The sequence below is a fragment of the Choloepus didactylus genome, chromosome 18 (assembly GCF_015220235.1).
Source record: "Choloepus didactylus isolate mChoDid1 chromosome 18, mChoDid1.pri, whole genome shotgun sequence".
NCBI classification, from domain to species: Eukaryota; Metazoa; Chordata; class Mammalia; order Pilosa; family Megalonychidae; genus Choloepus; species Choloepus didactylus.
Window position 1 is genome coordinate 9,848,081 of NC_051324.1, and position 18,701 is coordinate 9,866,781.

Below are 18,701 nucleotides of genomic sequence, written 5' to 3' on the forward strand. Positions count from 1 at the left end.
TGTCTGTGTCATTGAGATGATATGTAAAAACACATGGAAAAATGAAATTCCTGTGCTCTTGCAAGTGGTGATTATTAGAACTAGCTGCCTTAAATCTTTGAAACAAGGCAAAGTAAAAATAACAGAAGTGTTAGTGTTAATATGTTCATAACTGAAGATTTCATTTTCAAAATTCTCTCCCTAATCCACATGCCCCTGACCTTAAATTCATCTCTGTTCCATGTGACATTTTGTTTTCCCTATGATTACTTTATCTATTAATTTTTTTCCCTTTAGCAGAGCCCATCATTATAACCAGAAATAAGAAGCCAACATAGGCTGCTGGATAGTAAACAGAATGTAAAAAACTGAGGAGTTTGAGGCAGTTTTATATTATATTAAAGCATTATATTAACATACATTTGCTTTTATTTATGTGTGTGTATGTGTGTGTGTAATGTCTTTTAGGGGGAACTTGAACGGCAGCTTTTGCAAGCAAATCCAATTCTCGAATCATTTGGAAATGCGAAGACTGTGAAAAACGATAACTCGTCTCGTTTTGTAAGTTTGAAAGCACCTAAAACTTTTAGTTCCTCAGATTTCTAGTTAGGTGTCTACTGTGATTAAGCAAATAAATTCCTTTCCTTCCTGGATTTTAAGAGAGACCAATAGATGTAGTTTTGAACAGTGATGTCCAGTAGAAATATAATGCAAGTCATATGTAATTTGAAATTTTCTTGTAGGCACATTTCAGAAAGGAAAAAAAAAAGAAAGGTAATTTTAACATATTTTATTATACATAAATATATAATGCCATATGTTACTGTGTAACTATATAACCTCTCTGAGCTTGTTTCTTCATCTTGGGGTTAATGATGATTCCTATGTCATGGGTTTGATGTGGAGATTAGACAAGGAGTTAGCCCAGCACTGGGCATAAGAAATGCACAAGAAATATTTACCATAATGATAATATACTTGGGTGAAGAAAAGCATTGAGGGAGGGAGAGAAACATGGTATTGGTAGAAAAAAAAGAGTCAGAAATACAGAAGGAAGGGCCTCGTATTTCTGAAGTTGGTATTAGCTGCAGTTAATTGTCCTTTTCACACCTTGCTGTTTCTCAGGGATAGGGATTTCAAGAATAATTTGTCACCACTGTTATTTCTCTTTGAAAATTCTTCTCAGCCATTCAACTGTTTTAGTTCATTGGAAGCTCTACTTTCTCCCTGTTTGACTAGCTGTAACAGTTTGCCTGAGGTATGATCCTAAGTGAGAGCCTGGTTAATAATACTTTATTACTTCAACAACTCAGCCCCTCCTAACTCCAGCTGCTCAGAATCAAGACTTTAATTGAGAATAGTCTCTGACTCCATGTTCTACAAAATGGGCAAAATAAATCTTTTGCCCTGGATTATAGTCATCAAGATTCCGTGGAGAAGAGCCTTCAGTGTTCATGTATTTCTACTTAAATTTTTTAAAGGAACTCTATGCTTTTCTACCCTCCTCTGATATTAGAACTGTTGGTAAAAATCAAAAAAGCCAAAATAAAAGAGAACTCAATTCCAACGATTCCTCAATGGGTAGTTTTTGGGAACCTAGTATTATTGGAACATACTTCTCTTTTTTTAGGTAGGATGGTCAGGTCATGCAGTGCGTGTTTTCTGATGATGTACGTTCTTCCAAGAGCTGAGAAGACCCAGTAAACCTCAGGTCTCCAGAAAACCCTCAGGAGGCAATTTAAGTGCAGCGGGCTTTTCAAGTTATGTAAGAAAGGGATCTATTTGCTTGGAGTACTGTTAAATCCTAGTAAGATAAAATTTGAAGATTCATTTACCCAAATTCCCTTAGAAATTATTTTAGCTTTTTATGCACAAAGTAGGATCACGGGTGAGCCTGTGTGAGTAGGAAACACACGTGTGACTTTTGGAAACTGAGCCTCTCCTAGAGTTTCTGTCCCTCCCGGATCATCCGTGCTGAGCCGGAGCCACAGTTACACCTTCAGTTCTTCCACGGAAAGCCCGTGCTTAGTGGCCGTTCACGGGAAGACGGAGCAGTGGGCGACCAGCTTTGGTATGTGACTCTCCGTGAAGTTTGTCAGGACTTCTTGGAGAAAAATGCTCCATTTTTACCCCATTAATCAAATCTATTCTGATTTTTTTACCCACCAAAAACACACTCTCAATTCAGGGGACACATTCATGGGCCCATTTATCTTGGTTTCGCCTGTAAAAGATGAGTCGCTGCTCAGCAACCTGTGTCGTTGCTAAAGAATGTGGCGATTCTGTTCCTGAGTGGTAAGGGTCCACCGCCTGCCAGGATGTGTTTCCACTCATTATTTTTGTGTTTGGGGCAGATGGAAGTATAATTCTGTATTCTCTGTGCTGAGTAACAAAGAATCCTGAAACCTAATGGCTTAAAACACCCATCAGCCCATGGTTTCTGGATGCCAGCGGAGCTGGGTGGTGCATGCCCTGGGTCTCCCTGAGGTTGGTGTTGGGGTGTGACCGGCCTGGACTGCAGCTGCTGAAGGCTTGACCGAGGCCGGGGGACCCACTTCCAGCTTACTCAGGCGGCTGCTGGAACGAGGCCTTGTTCCTCACCTCCCAGGCCTCTCCGCAGGGATGCGTGCGTGTCCTCAGGTCGTGGCAGCTGGCTTCCCCTAGAGCCAGTGATACAGGAGAGAGGGTGGTTCGTGCCCCTGCCTCGGAGGTCCCGTGCCCTCCCTTGTTGTGCTGTTGCTCACACAGCCCCGAAAGTGTGGGAAGGCTTAGAAAGTCACCAGTATGGTTCATTTTTTATTATATTTTATATCATTTTGATTTATTGGGCAGTTCAGTTTATTACTTATTAAGCACCTACGTTTGCCAGCCACTGTACTACTTAACTAATATCTCCATTTGGTTGTCTAGTAGATTTAACATATTTCCAATGGGATTTTAAATTTTTCCTTTCAAAAATTTTTCATCTTATCCCACTAAATAGCACCATCAAATCCCCTAGCTGCTTAAGCTTAAAACAAAACAACAGAAACCTAGAAAAACAAAATGCTTGGGACTCATCCTTGATTCAGCCTTTTCTCCATGGCCCCGTGGCCAAGTTGGGTGAGTCCTCCTGGGTAAACTTTGAAGCTGTCTGCATTTCCCCCTCTCCTGGCCTCCTGCCCTTGTTCGTCTGAAACTCGGTGAGGAGGGCTCCTGCTACTCTCCATTTTAGGGTCCTGTTTGTTTCCTGTTGCACCTTCCAGTCTGTAGCTAATCACTTTGCTTGTGTACGATTGCTCTCTCCTGCTGGAAGGTGAGCTCTGGCCACAGGGACCTGGTCTGCCTTGTTCCCAGCCTCATGCCTTGCTCATGCAAGCCCATAATAAATAGGCATATTGATGGACTCAGCACAGTTGCCTACCAAGTGCCAGCCACCCTTCCAGGGCCCTTGGAATACATCATCGGGCCAAGCAAACAGCCGTGGCCTTGTAGGGCGCCCCTTCATTTTGTTTTTCACTTATGCATGTTTTCAGCAACCCGCCGGGCTGTTCCCTCGGGCTCGGGGAAGGTAGCCCATGTCAGGGCCCTCCAAGAGCAAGCACGCATGCCCAGTTGTTGAAGCACGGGTATGGGAGGCAGTGGCTCCAGGGGTAGGCCAGGCCTTGGGTTGGGATTGGTTTTGTACATCATACTAAAAGAGGAATGTGGTGCTTAAAAAAATGAGTTGGGTATACGGTGAAATTTCATGCAGTCATTATTTGCAAGCAACAGGCTTAACGGTGAAAATGTCTGAAAGTACAAACTCCATAAACTTTAGAATCCATTGGGTTCCATTTCTCTGATCTGATGTAGATAACTAATTTCCAGAAGGATATCTTTTCTTTCAAAGATACTGGCATATGGTTTGTATTAAAAGGGGATTCTTTAGGAGAGCATTACCCTTATGAAAATAATCATTCACAGTTAGTCCAGTTCTCTGTTTATGGAGAAGTAAAATGCATTCCAGATGGAGCAGATTTATGTAAAATGAATCTCCTGTAATGAAACCCTAAAAATGGGCTTCAATTTCAAAACAATTGTTTGTATCAGCAGATACATCTTTTCTCAGAAAGTTTTACTAAGAATCACTTTCTGTATTTGTGCAAATGCCTTTTTTTTTTTTTTTTTTTTTTTTTTTAAAAGCCAGTTTGGCAATTTCCAATTGTTATGTTCCTTTTGGTAAATAACTCCCAACAGTTAGAGCTTGGTAAAGGCTCTTGGTGTCCACCCTACAACTCGACTACTCTGAAAGTACGTCAGAATTCTGCACCCTCATATATATTTATTAGCAAGCAAGCACTTAAAAATAGTATGGGAGATTGGATGCAATCCCGTCTCTGTCCATCTGCTTAGGTACCCTGGCCACTTATTTCACCAATGAAAACTCACTTCACCAATTACCAAAATTTCTTTGTCGTCAGGAGATTAAGATAGCGGAGCTCTTAAAGTAGCCACCTCAGGCCCTGGCTTTGGGACTAAATGCTTGCCGATTACTCCTAGAATGGGCTTCCCTATGTAGGCCAAATAGCTGCCTGCAGTGTGGAGATTAAAACTAAACTTATACACTTGTGTAGGCCACTGTCTATGTGGAAGTAAATTACAGAACCATATAGGAACCAAATTAGAAGAGGAAAAATGCTGTATTGTTCCAGTGTTAAGTTGCTAACTAGTAATTGATACAGGTTTACTCACTACAGATATATCATAACCAACCCTCACAATTTCTTGAAAACCAATGACAGTTTAGAAAGAACAAAATTTTTAAAACTAAATAAGATGGTTTTCTTTTTTACATTATCAAAATATCCAAGTTGTCCTATTGTACCTTTTAAGTGAAATTCTTAGTTTATATTTTACCTTAGAAGGGGAGGGAATTCTTGTCTTTGCTGTTTAAAACTCTAGAAATAAGTATGTAAGGTCATTTGTTCATGTCTTGGACACAGCAAGTGGATGGTATCAAAATGTGTAACTCTATAATTACTCTGTAACGTACTGGTTGTAGTTTTGTTTTTTGGTGAAATTCTGCTTGAACACACCAACTGCCATAATCTGACCTGTAGGGAACTCAAATAGGAAACGGGCATTTTCAGCACACATTTTTTCACATATGGTTTAAAAAGTAGACAGCCCCCTTAAAAGTAAAATTCTTCACCTGTTTTCCAGTTTAGTCTTGATTTATATTTTAATAAACACATTAATTCCGAAAGAGTATTTATTATATATGTGAGGAGGAAGCTTTCAAATTGATAGATTTTATTCCCGTTCTGTCCCACACCACCTCAAAGGAAAGAAAAGCCATCTATGCTTATCCTTCAGGGTGGTTGACGTCTAGCAGTGAAGTGACAGACCCCCTGGCTGGCATCCCCCAGGGATGGCCAACAGTTAAGGGAAATATTTAAATCCTAGAATATTTGGGGATATTCAGCTAAGTATTCCTTTTTGGTTCTGAAATTTCTTTTAATCATGTGTGAAACTGCCTGGGCATATCTTATAATCTATGTGAAAATGAATGTCACTTAGTTTTAAAGAGTTGATAATTCTCAACTTTATAAAGTCTTTTGTTCCAGTAAAGTATTTTCAAAATGAAGTAAATTCTAGAGCTTTGGCTTTTGGAACCCAGATTTATTAGTTACTAGATATGTTGTTTTTGGAGACATGGGTATATTTTGGGTGTGTATAGAATACACTCGCAGAGGCTGGGGGGCAGCCCGCACCCTTCCTGTTAACGACCCCCTCAGTCAGTGCTCCTTGCCTGGCCCTTCCTTTTCTTTTAGCCAAAAGTTATTTCTCTGGCCCTGCTTCTAACTAAGCAACCATGTTAAAACTAACAACTGTGGACCCCAGTTACAAAAAAGAAATTTGGCTAGGGAACTGCTGAGGAAAGGAGATGGACTGCATGTGGGTGACTTGCCTTATCTCTCCAAGTGACTGCACGTCTAAATTACTTGGGGACATTTCCTCTTAGGTTATCTGTTCAGAAGGCCAAAGCTTTGGCTTTCCTCCATTTTTGTCTAATTTGAATCTTAACTTTTCAGTTTTACAGTCTCCCATGAAGCAAAGGGAAAATAATTATTCACTAAATATAAAATGGATAGTGTTCAGTTTTAGATTTTTAATTTGTCAGAGTTCAAAGTTATCAGCATAATAGCTGTTATTATACGAATAAAGAATTTCTTTTGTTTGATGAATTTTGAATTTCTGGTTTATCTGAGGTGGTAAAGAAAAAGGAATAGGAAAATAGTATAAAGAGTTGAAAGTGTAAACAACATGTGGATATTTATGTAATAAGTTAAAGAGAATGCTGATAAAAGCAAAAGTTTGTGTTAATAGATACAATGAATTTTTGTAAGTGAAAAGTTCTCTTCAATAAGAGTTAGGTAGTACCATATGATTTTGGTCAGCCTTTCTGCAGTACTAAAATGAAAAGTTTAAGAAAATATTTGCTTGGACAGTTATATTGCCAAAGTATCCTTTGCTGTTTTGGAATAATAACATTGTCTTTTGACCACTGTCTCTTAAAATAGCAATTTTTATTAATTCAGTGAGGTATTGCATCGATAATACAGCTGTTTCAAATATATTAAGAACTTTAACCCTTGGTATACTATCAGGGCATGATTTTAGTTTTTAGTTTCTTTTTTGAGCAGTTCTAACTATTTGTAAGTAAGGACTGATTTTTTTTAACTTTGTTTCAAAGAACAAAGATAAAATTTACTTGGTTTTTAAATAGAATAAAGCTCATTTTCTTCTTGATTGCTATATGGGTCCATTGGACCCTTTTACAAATCGAAGACACTTACGGAGTATTACTGGTCTTACTTTTTCAATATCTTGAAACATTTTGCCATTTTCTTATCCAAGGAATTATTTCATCATTATGCATCAGTTATTCCCAACTGTGCTAAACAGGCTGAAGTTATGAGAATGATGGAATTTCCTGGAAGGCTGCTACAGTGGTGAAATAAACTGTCAGAATTTGTATCGTCCTTTAGTTTCCTTATTGTATTGCCCAAAACATTGCATTATCTTTCAAGAAGGTATGAAAGAAAACTAGAGACACCTTCTTTGTGGTCTACTTTTAGATTTCCGTGAACATAGTTTAAAAGTCCACGTTTTTCATTTTTTACACATAGTGACAGAGGAAAGTTAGGCAAGTTAGAAGATGCATTTAAGGAGACCGACAGCAGCACTGTAGACAAATGATGATGGCAAAGTGGATTCTAGACTGAGACTTCAGATGATGATGGCCTAGAATTTCCCCAAGTTCAGGAACAGTGTATTTCTAAAGAAAATACGGCATCAAGATCCAGTAGTCATTCAGAAGGAAGAACGCATTCACTCAGTATTTTGCAGTGGGAATCTGAACAATCTATTTTGCTGAAAAGACGTGCATGAAAATTTATCTGTTGTGGTTCACTAGGGGATAAATGCTGCAGGATGATTATATGAAAGTTACTGGAAGGCAATAAATGATATAGAAATGAAAACATTCATTGGGTTGTTCATTTTAATTGGAGTTCCTTAATCTATAAATGAAAAGGTTTTGCAATTATGGAGCCAAAAAGACTTTCTTCTCTTCAGCAAAACTGTGAATGCCAGAGGTTTCAAACTCCAGCAATCAAGGGCAGTAATAAGTCAGAACCTATTGGAGATGTATTTGTGTTCTGGAATCAGAGTTAGCAAGATGGGTGTGTTCCAGGTTCACTCACAGTTGGTTGTTTTCAGAGAACAATGCCATTTTAGGAGTCTGTACTTTCAAAACCAGGAAAATGTGGATTTTTTTTTTTAATATTCCCGTATGGACTGCTTGATTTTTTTTTAATCATATTTTTTTATTGTGGAATATAACATATATACATAGAAATGATAACTTTCCAAGTGCAATTTAAAAAGTAGTTAGCAAATTTCAAAGAATGTTATAAGTTACAGTTCCACAGTTTCTGTTATTTCCTTATTGTGAAATATAACATATATGCAAAAAGGTAGTATCTTTCAAAGTATGAGTTAACAAGTAGTTATATAGGAAATTTCCAAAAATGTTATACGTTACAGTACCATAGTTTCAGTTTCCTTATTGTGGAATATATATATATATATATATATACACACACACATACACACACACACACAAAAAGGTGGTAACTTTCAAATTACAATTTAACAAGTAGCTATAGAACAGATTTCAGAGGATGTTATGGGTTCCCGTTCCACCATTTCAATTCTTTCCTTCTAGCTATTCTAATACTCTAGCACCTAAGAAGAAGAAAATTATATAGAGATTCAGTATTCATAATCCTGGAGAATAAACTTAGTGAGTGAAACTTTTATACAGTCTCAGATTTAGGGTTTGCAGGACTACTGTTGACTTGGGCTTGTCCTACTGTGGCCATTTAGCGTAACTAGTGAAGCGTTCATAGAAGTAACCTCCAGGACAGCCTCTTGACTCGCTTTGAATTCCCTTAGCCACTGAAATCTTATTTTGTTCCCTTTCTTTTCCCCTTTTTGGTCAAAAAGGCATTCTCAACCCTTGATGCCAGGGTCAGGCTCATTCCCAGAATCCGTGTCCCACATCACCAGGGAGACTCACCCACCTGGGGGGTCCTGTCCCACCTCGAGAGGGGGGTGATGAATTTATTTGCAGAGTTAGGCTTAGAGAGAGAAAGTGCACATTTGAGCAACAAAAGAACTTCTCTGGAGGTGACTCCCAGGCATAAATATGGGTGGGCTTAACCTCCCCTTTACAACCATAAGTTTCACAAGAGCAAGCCTCAGGATGAGTGCTTGACTTATTAAAGTAGGGGCGTCCCAATTTCACATAGCATATGTTACATCCACAATAGTCCATCCATGTCTTACATTATCATCACTTAGTTGTACAATCCTCATCACTCTCCATTTTAAGCAATCCTCATGACCCAAAATGTTTCATGGCTCTTTTCAGCCCTTAATTATTTTTTTTTAATTCGGTTCTATTGAGATATATTCACACATCATACAGTCATCCAAAGTGTACAATCAGTTGTTCACAGTACCATCATATAGTTGTGCATTCATCACCTCAATCTCTTTCAATTAGTTTTTTTGTCCCCATTCTCCTACTCATCCATCCATACACTGGATAAAGGGAGTGTGATCCACAGGGCTTTCACAATCACGCTGTCACCCCTTGTAAGCTACATTGCTACACAATCATCTTCAAGAGTCAAGGCTACTGGGTTGCAGTTTGATAGTTTCAGGTATTTACTTCTGGCTATTCCAGTGCATTAAAACCTAAAAAGGGTTTTCTATATAGTGCACAAGAACGCCCACCAGAGTGACCTCTTGGCTCCATTTGGAATCTTTCAGCCACTGAAATTTTATTTCATTTCATTTCACATCCCCCTTTTGGTCAAGAAGATGTTCTCAATCCCATGATATTGGGTCCAGATTTATCCCCGAGAGTCATATCCCGCATTGCCAGGGAGATTTACACCCTTGGAAGTCAGGTCCCACATAGAGAGGAGGGCAGTGAGTTCATCTGCCGAGTTGTCAGCCCTTAATTATTTGTCCCTAGTATTTGCGTGGTGCCAATAAGGTATTCCTATTCATTATAGTCTCTAGTATGCAAAATGTAGATTTTTCCCATGTACCATTCTGTTGTCAAATCTCTGTACTAGTGTCATACCTTAGAAGTATATCATGCAACCACCTATCTATATTTGTGGTGCTGATCTGTGGGAAACATGCCTTTGAACAACCCCTTTCAATCCTATTTGCCTTCAATACAGCTCTGATACTTATAATCCCATTAACAAACATTCATCACCCCTATCCATTCCCAAATCTTTGAATTCACCATCAACATGTCTGAACATATTAGATTATCGTTCCTCCTCCAACAACTTATGTCTATCGCTAGGTCCCCAATATTCTACATTATAAGACTTTGGTTTTACATTGTTCAGGGAGTTCATGGAAGTGGTAGCATATAGTATCTCTATTTGTGTCTGACTTAGTTCACTCAGCATTATATCTTCAAGGTTCGTCCATGTTGCCATATGCTTCAGGACCTTGTTCTGAAAGTGTGGATTTAAAATTTGGATTTGCCATGTTTAAATTCTTAATACAATTTTAAATAAATTAAAAATTTGCCAATATCCCTTTGTTCTTCTGTAAATCATTTATAAAATTATGTTAAAAACAGGGGAGGGGGCGGAAGCAGATGATTGGACCCAGGTGGTGAATGGTGATGACAGTGTTGATTGATATATCAAGGTTTATGTGCCATGCTTATCTTTCTTTATAATTCTTCATCTGGAATGAAATGTTAATTCCGCAGAGTATTTCTTCTGCTTCCGAGTGCATTTGAAAGCACGACGGGACCATTAGCCATAGGAGCTGCTCCCTTCCCCTCCAGCTGCCTCCTCCTCTCTCTGAGACTCTCCCAGCTCGGTCCATTTGTCAGGCTCGTTCATAGCGAGCTGTGGTCATTACAGTGTGAGTCTTAAGATAGAAAGATGAGGTGTTATAAATTATGTCAGTCATGTTGGCACAGTCTGAGCTTGTAATGAGCTCTTTCAAGGGCTTCTTATTTGCACATCTCTGTAAACTGTGGCTCGTCCGCCAACTGTACACAGTCAGGGCTCTTTATTCTTTCTGTTTCCCAGCCTGTTTCTAGCCTCTAGCCTGAGCTGGGCTCTCTCAGGTTCTTAGCAGTAGAGGGTCAGAGCCTGTGTCTTCCTCCCTTTGCTTTTTCACTCTTAGCTACTCTAGCCCCAGTGCACACCCTGTTTCCTGGATCTGCTGCCTTTCTGCACTCCCTGTAGTTACAGCTCTGTTCTCTTACTTCGGCCTCTCTCTGTCCTTGTGACTGTCTGCCTCTGTCCGTCTCTACCCGGATTGCCCTCCGACTCTCTGCTTTGTCTGTTTTCTCAGTAGCCAGCTTACTTTTTGTCACTTCCTTATTTAATTAGAACTATTGTTTATTATGATGTCCCTGTTATTCTGGAACATAGGATCTGAAAAGCAATTTTTGGTTAATAAAGAATAGGAAGTAATCATTTTCCTAAATCCAAATCCTTCTGGGTTTCACAATGTTCTTAGATGTTATTTAGTGCAACCCTTCCTGTTTCAGAAGAAGAACCTGATGCACCAAGAAATGGTGTAGGGAAACCTGCAGCAAAACCTGGAGGGAGGCAGTGGGTGGGTACCAGAACCCCGGGTGCAGCTCCCAGCCAGGTGCACTGCAGCCAGTGGTGCCTTGGACGTCTCCTACATGGTCTTTGCTTCTGTTTGGGCAAAGAGAAGAAATGTACGTGTGGTTCCTGCTTTGAATAGCTGTTAGCCCAGATGTTATAGCTCTTGGGGGTAATGGTGTAGTTTCGTTACGACTTAGGAGTTAGAACCAGATTGCAGTATCTCAGGGAGTCTGCGGTGTGTGTATAAGGTGTGAAGTAAGGGTCTAGGTTGTTTTTCTTTTGTTTTGCATGTTTCTCAAGCACCTTTTGTTGAAAAGACTCCTTTTGCTATTAAATTATTTTGGCACCTTTGTTGGAAATGAATTGACCGTATATGCGTGGGTTTGTATCCAACTGTTGTATTCCATTGATCTATACCCATTCTTATACCAGTGTCACACTGACCTGATTAAATTATAGCTTTATGAAATCTAGTGGTGAGAGTCCTCCAGCTGTATTTCTCTTCTTCAGAATTGTTTTGACTATTCTAGGTCCTTTGCATTTCCCTATGAATTTTAGAATCAACTTGCCAATCTCCACAAAATGCCCTTCAGTCCCTTGACTGTTCATGTGATGAATAGTAGTATGTTTATTAGTATCAGTTCTTCTGAGTAGTCCTGGGATAAATACTTCTTGATCACTGTTTCTTTGTTTTGCTGAGTGTTTAATTTGACCATTTATGTCTATATTTGTAAGTAATAAGACAATCATATTTGCTTTTATTTTGCTTTCCCTCTTTTTGTTCCATCATTACCTACTTGGATATCGCTGTTATAATGTTATTATAAAGTGAATTAGGAAATAGTCACTATTTTCTGTTGCCCTAAAATAGTTTATATAGTAAGGGAATGAAATATTCTTTAGAAATTTGGAAAACTGTTCCGTAAAACCAATCTAGCATTTTGTTAAAGAATTCTTTTTCACTATTTGTTATAATTATGGTCTGTCCAAGTTTTCTCTTGTTGTTGTTTTTTAATGGATTTCTGTTTTCCTTGGAAATCCATCTGTAGTATTCAGATTTTCATTTGATTAGTATAGGGCTGGATATGTCATTCCTTTAAGCTATTAAAATTAAAGTCTCATATTTCAGATTATTTAGAAGAGTTTTTTTTTAAAGTTCTAAATGATTGGAGTTTTGTTACTTTCTTTTTTAATAATTTCTACTTTTTTTATGTTATAGTCCAGGTATGTAGCCTGACCTGCTGCTACTTTTTTGAAATGTGTTGGTGCTTTTTCATTTTCTCATTTTTTCCTTTTCTTTTTATCCAAGGCCATAAATCAGATTCATTATTATAACCAATTCATGAATATTTGGCTGGGCACATTGTCTTATTATCTTTATTAGAGTGTTCAAATCCTCTATGTCCTTATTTATTTTCGATTTTCTCTTTATTTTCAGGGCAAGTTTATTCGGATCAACTTCGATGTAACTGGCTATATTGTTGGGGCCAACATTGAAACATGTATCCTTTTTTCATAAAAGCAGAATCCAAAATAAAGAAGGTTTGAATCTTCCTAAGTCCTCATGGCAAGTCTCTGTGACAGATAATATCATTCCCCTTATCTACATGATAAATCTCAAGCCCAGAGATTTGTTCAAACAAACTCCATAGTGGTATTTTTGTTGTTTGTTTTTAAAACCAGGCTGCAATGTAGTCACTTGGTGGGAACTGGAGAGTTCCATTGGCTGAGCATTCCCTGGTACGTCAGCCCAGGAAATGTTTTTGAAGTGTGCCCACGTCTAGACGAATCCCATCACACTGAGCCGCACGCTTCACTTATGCTTGTGTTAGCCCCTGTTTACCACCTACTTCTGACATTAGGAGGGTGAACAGGTACCCATTGAAACAAGACTTGGAAAAGTCCAGTTAAAGTACTTTCTGTTATTGTTAAAAAGAATGGAGCTAGAGGAGAAAATAAAATGTCCAATATGTAGAATAGTCCTAAGAAATGTCACATTTACAGAATAGTCTTAAGTATAAAATAAATTTGATTAGAGAGGTAATAAAATAGAAGTGGTTCTGATAGTGTGCCAGTTAAAAGGGGGGATACAGATGATAATGCCCAGACACTTGCTAGAATGATCTCCAATGACAGAAATGTATTGTGTCTATTTTTCAAAAGGGTAAATAAACTCAGGTGAGGCATGGATCAGCATTTTCCTGTTAATTCAGAACCATATTTTATGTCTCTGGTATGCTCAGAACCAGAAAACACCAGAAACTCTTGAAAACGACAGAGAAATTAATCTTACATTTAAGTTTCTTTGTATCAACCTGTTACAGCACTGTTCCTATGAATGTGTTTCTCGCCAAATGCAGAGGATGTGTTTAGGACAGTCTGATTTAAAATATCGGCCAGGTGGCACATAGGGAATTAATTCACTTTGGTGGCCCCGGAGAAGGTTTACTTCCGAAGAGACCATCCTCTTCCCAAGCAGCGGAGCTGAGGTTCTGTGAGAGCCCAGCTTGGTGCTGCACCCAGACTCCACGGCAGGGGACACGAGCCCCGAGGAGACAGTCACCCCGAGATGCAGGCGCTGGCCGGCCTGCGCTGTGGCCCCAGGCTCTGGGTCCTGGCGGCAGTGGTTCTCCAGGGCAGGGAAGGGAAGCCGGCATTTGGAAAACCTCCGTGCGGCGGTGAATGGAAAGTGGGCGGCACCCGGCACATGTGGGGCTTTCTGTGAGGGCAGCACTCGGGTGCAGCATGTGGCAAGCACACACCTTGGGAGTCACGCCACGTTTGAGTCCTAGCACTGCTGCTTATTAGCCTGTGTTCCTTATGCCTTAGTTTCCTTATTTGTAAAAATGTGATAATTACTCTGAGACTGTAGGGCTTCTCCTGCTTTAAAGTTCACTTTTACTGTTTTACTTTCTGTTCCTAGTCTAGTGCTGTGTTCCCTGACTGTAATCCACTAAGCTGGGAGTGGGGGAGCCTGGGGGAGCACAGTGGAGTCTTTAGGTTCTCTTCCAGTCGAGTGATTCTGGAAGATTAATGAGAACCACAAGTTGCTTAAATTCTCTTTTCACTTACAATATACAGTAATTTAGACTTTCATTGCAGGATAGTGAAATATCAGAGAAAGAATACATTTCATGAATTAAGTTTACATAGATACTGAAAAAGGACCCTTCTAAATAGTTTAATCCTTAACCATCTTTGCTCAGACCTTCTGGAAAAGTCTCGTGCTGTTCGTCAAGCAAAAGATGAGCGTACTTTTCATATCTTTTACCAGTTGTTATCTGGGGCAGGAGAACACCTGAAGTGTAAGTTACAAAGGTTTTCTACTATTTTATTTTCATTTGAATATCTTTTTTAATGTTAAATTTTTAAAGAGAGATCAGTTTCAAGAAACCATTAGTTTTACAGGCACACAAAAATCCGAGCTGGTTAAATCATGAAAATGAACTTCCTTGTCATGAAATAGGCACCTTATTTTAAGTGTTGTCATATTACCTTTGACAGTTCTATTTCTTTTCTTTTATAAAGTATTTAAATTAGAAGATAAATGATGCATTTTGTGCAGTTCAAATCTAGAAATATAAAAGTAAGAAAATGAATTTACTTAATAAAATTAATTAGAAGTAGTATTTTTATTCCTACATTACAACCATATATGTATGTTATACTTCCACTAGTACCAGAAAGAGCTGATGGTGCGATTTTGTTTATTTGCTTATTGGCATTAATCATAAGGACCAGAAACTTAGGGTTGGGTGGGATAAAAAGTAGAGCTCTGTTCTGGGTTAGAATTTTGTCAGAAGTATGTGAGTGAGATAAGGTGGACACTTTCTGATTTCTTCTGAGTCTCAAATTCAGTGTTGCTTCTAAATAATGATTGTATATATTATCCAGATATCAGTAGATACTTACACAGTAATACCTTTCTCATCTGGGGCCTAGGCATTTGCTAACTGTCAGCATCAGTAAAAACCTCAGACCCAGAAATTATTTCAGGAAAGACCTGCAAGGGAAAAACAAACAAATAAATACAGAGTAATTGCCAATGAGAGACTAAAAATTCAAGATTATACAATACGTGATGCTGAAGAGAAGAAAACCCTTAGGCTTTAAGATTGGTGATAACTGCAGTACTAAGAAATTTAAATATATATATATGTGTGTGTATGTGTGTGTGTGTGTATATATATTTATAATCATAATGTTAAGAGCAGGAGATAGAAGAAGAAAGCAGGCAGTGCACAGCAGAAGGTAAACGTGATGGAGATGGTGGGTAGGTCATGGGGTGTCAGCCGAAACTCTGCAGTGAGCAAGGGGCTGCTTACACGGAAAGCCGGAGCACTTCATGACATCCCTTCTAGGGATAAATAGCCCTGTCTATTTTGATCGTTCCTGAGAACAATGTCCATCTGTTCTCAAGAGCGCATTTATTGAAAGAGCAAGTGGAGTTCTCTTTAATTCCTTGACCCCTAATGTACAAGTAGTCAGTGAGGGCACCCATTATAATGCTCTGCTGGGAATGCAGGCTGCACATCACTCTAAAGAGCAAATTAATCACTGCACTGGCTCGGAGAAAATATCTCAGGGCATTTGTTGGGCTCAGAACTTGCTCAGTGCATGTTTTATACCCTCTGCATCTGTGTCTGTGTCTTAAGTCCATGGTAGTCTTCACACTGACTCGGTAATGCTTGCTATAAAATATTTGCTAAGATAAGGAGAGGAAATATGGCTTTAAAAGCGTTCCCTTAAAAGAGTGGCTAAAACATTTCAATCTGAAAACAATGAAGTTCAGTTATCTGAAAGACTGACTTCATTCCCCAGCTTTCTGATTTCATATAAAAATATATATTTTTGGTATCTTGTTTTCTCTCTTTTTTTCTTATTAAATTCAGTTTTATTGAAATACTTTCACACACCGTACAATCATCCATGGTATACAATCCACTGTCCACAGTATGATAACATAGTTATGCATTCATCACCACAATCTATCTCTGAACATTTTCCTTACATCAGAAAGAACCAGAACAAGAATAAAAAATACAAGTGAAAAAAGAACACCCAAATCATCCCCCCATCCCACCTCATTTGTCCTTTAGTTTTTATCCCCATTTTTCTACTCATCCATACACTAGATAAAGGGGGTGTGATCCACAAGGTCTTCACAATCACACTGTCATCCCTTGTAATCTACATTATTATATAATTGTCTTCAGGAGTCCAGACTGCTGGGTTGGAGTTTGGTAGTTTCAGGTATTTACTTCTAGCTATTCCAATACATTAAAGCCTAAGAGGTGTTATCTATATAGTGCATAAGAATGTCCACCAGAGTGACCTCTTGACTCCATTTGGAATCTCTCAGCCACTGAAACTATTTCGTCTCATTTTGCATCCCCCTTTTGGTCAAGAAGATACTCTCAGTCCCACGATGCCGGGTCCACATTCATCCCCAGGAGTCATCATATAGAAATATTTTACAAACCACCATCCCAAAAGTTCCTGCTGGGAGTTTTGCGTCACCGTTTTCCTTCATTGGTACAGATAATGGGAAATTGTGTATGTTTGTGTGTTTACATGAATATGTAAAGGAAGAAAAGTGTAAGGGACTGAGGGGCTGGACAGTGAACCACTGTCCTAGTGTGAGGACAGGACAGTTGGCATGTGGGTGTGCTTTGGTCTGTTTATGAGTGTTCATTAAATTTTATTCCCTTATGTTTTCTTTCAGCGGATTTGCTCCTCGAAGGATTTCATACCTACAGATTCCTCTCCAATGGCTACATTCCTATTCCGGGGCAGCAAGACAAAGACAACTTTCAGGAGACCATGGAGGCAATGCACATCATGGGCTTCTCGCACGAGGAGATTCTGTGTACGTGCAGCTTCGCTAAGAGTCCGATACTCACCTGTATCACACGTATACATTGGGGGTAAATAGCCTAACTAGAAAACCATTGAGAAACTAGTGAGAACTGCCCATAATTTTATGAAACCCTGAGACACAGGTTACCAAGAAGTTTTGAGTTGCCAGTTTATACCATAAGCACATTAGAATACTTCTCTGCTACATTTGGATGCAATGTGTTTATTAATTTTTTTTTCTTTTTATCAATATAAAGCCATGCTTAAAGTAGTATCTTCAGTGCTACAGTTTGGAAATATTTCTTTTAAAAAAGAGAGGAATACCGATCAAGCTTCCATGCCGGAAAACACAGGTAAACTAATGAGTACTGGTTTTGCTTCTCTTTAGATGGTGTGCTTTTGTGTTCTCCAAGACCATGTTATAGTGCAACTGTAAAAGCACACCCCAGGCTTTTCCCGAGCACTCCAAAAGCAGGGAGACACCTCCCATACCTACATGGGGCCGAGCCGATTGTGTAAAGGAGGGAAGGGGGTGGGTTTGCGAAGATCAGTGGCCCTTATCTTGGCACCCGAGTGGCAGGAGGACCTGGAAGGGCCACAGGCAGCGAGAGACCCGTGGCTCAGCTGCAAGGGAGCTCCAGCCCCCGAGCCCACCACTTTCTGCCCTGCAGGAATATGGGCCCAGAGTTGCCAAATTAGTTGATTTTTCAAAGGAAGATGGAAAGCTTGATTTTAATATGAACTCTTCCAATTTTCAAATGTTGAAAACTGATTTAAATCTACACCAGGAACAAAAGTTTGTGAACCAGAAACCTGTGTTTGTGGGCCTTATGAGCTGTTGGTTTGCTTCTGTGCTCTGGAAAAAAAAGAGAAAGAAATCTACATTGCCTGGAATGCTTGATGACCCGAATAAGTTACCTGTGATTCACCTGAGCGTCAGCTATCCACCATGGCCGGCGAAGGCTAACATAAATTCACATTCTCCGTCCTTGAAATAGTCCTTTTTTGGTAGCCCACGTAACTTACTAACTTAGTTCTATGTAACCGTTTTAAGAGACTCATCTGTTTCCTGACCAAGACCTTTACACGTCGTCCTCAGGCGTTTGACTTCCAGGGCCACTAAACGTGTCGTTCACTCAGCATGGTTTGGTTGGCCCAGGGGCCTCCTTCCCCACCTCTTCTGCCCCGCTTCATGCACCCCCTCTGGGAAACTGCCCTCATTCGTGTCTGGTTTATCCTTCCTCGAGCTGCACGTTTCCCTCTGCAGTAAGCGTGCCGCTTCTCCATAAGATAGGCAGAATCTCGGATATGTGCGTTTAAACGTGTAGCTACATTTTTTTATAATCACACCATAAAGCAAAAGTTGTACCCAGGGCAACAGAAAGTTTTCTGTTCTCTAGACTTTTAAATGATGATTGTGCCTGTTTCACTTCGTGGCTTTTTGACTAAGCTTGAACAGGTGAAGTAGAAAGATTCTCAGGAAGGGAGTAACAGGCAGGCAGAAGAACAAGCCTCAGGCAAAAAGGCACAGTCCCAGCGTTTTAATGGTAAAAACCTGGGAGCTGCCTTAAAATATTTAACAGAAAGAAGTAAACTGTGATGTATCCGCACTCCAAAGTAGTTTTTTGGCTGCTAATATGATGTTTATCATGAGACACAAAGGAG

The 18,701-nt window shown here is 39.4% G+C and overlaps 1 protein-coding gene across 5 annotated transcripts in view; it reads left to right on the forward strand.

Annotated features, from left to right (window-relative positions):
* Nucleotides 1-18,701, forward strand: part of MYH10 (myosin heavy chain 10) — a 157,709-nt gene that overhangs the window by 60,591 nt on the left and 78,417 nt on the right. For all 5 annotated transcript variants that reach the window (XM_037808394.1, XM_037808397.1, XM_037808396.1 and 2 more), the window contains 5 exons: nt 448-540; nt 12,616-12,679; nt 14,384-14,482; nt 16,903-17,046; nt 17,294-17,389. In XM_037808394.1, the coding sequence (XP_037664322.1) occupies nt 448-540; nt 12,616-12,679; nt 14,384-14,482; nt 16,903-17,046; nt 17,294-17,389 (496 nt within the window). The remainder of the gene's footprint in view (nt 1-447; nt 541-12,615; nt 12,680-14,383; nt 14,483-16,902; nt 17,047-17,293; nt 17,390-18,701) is intronic.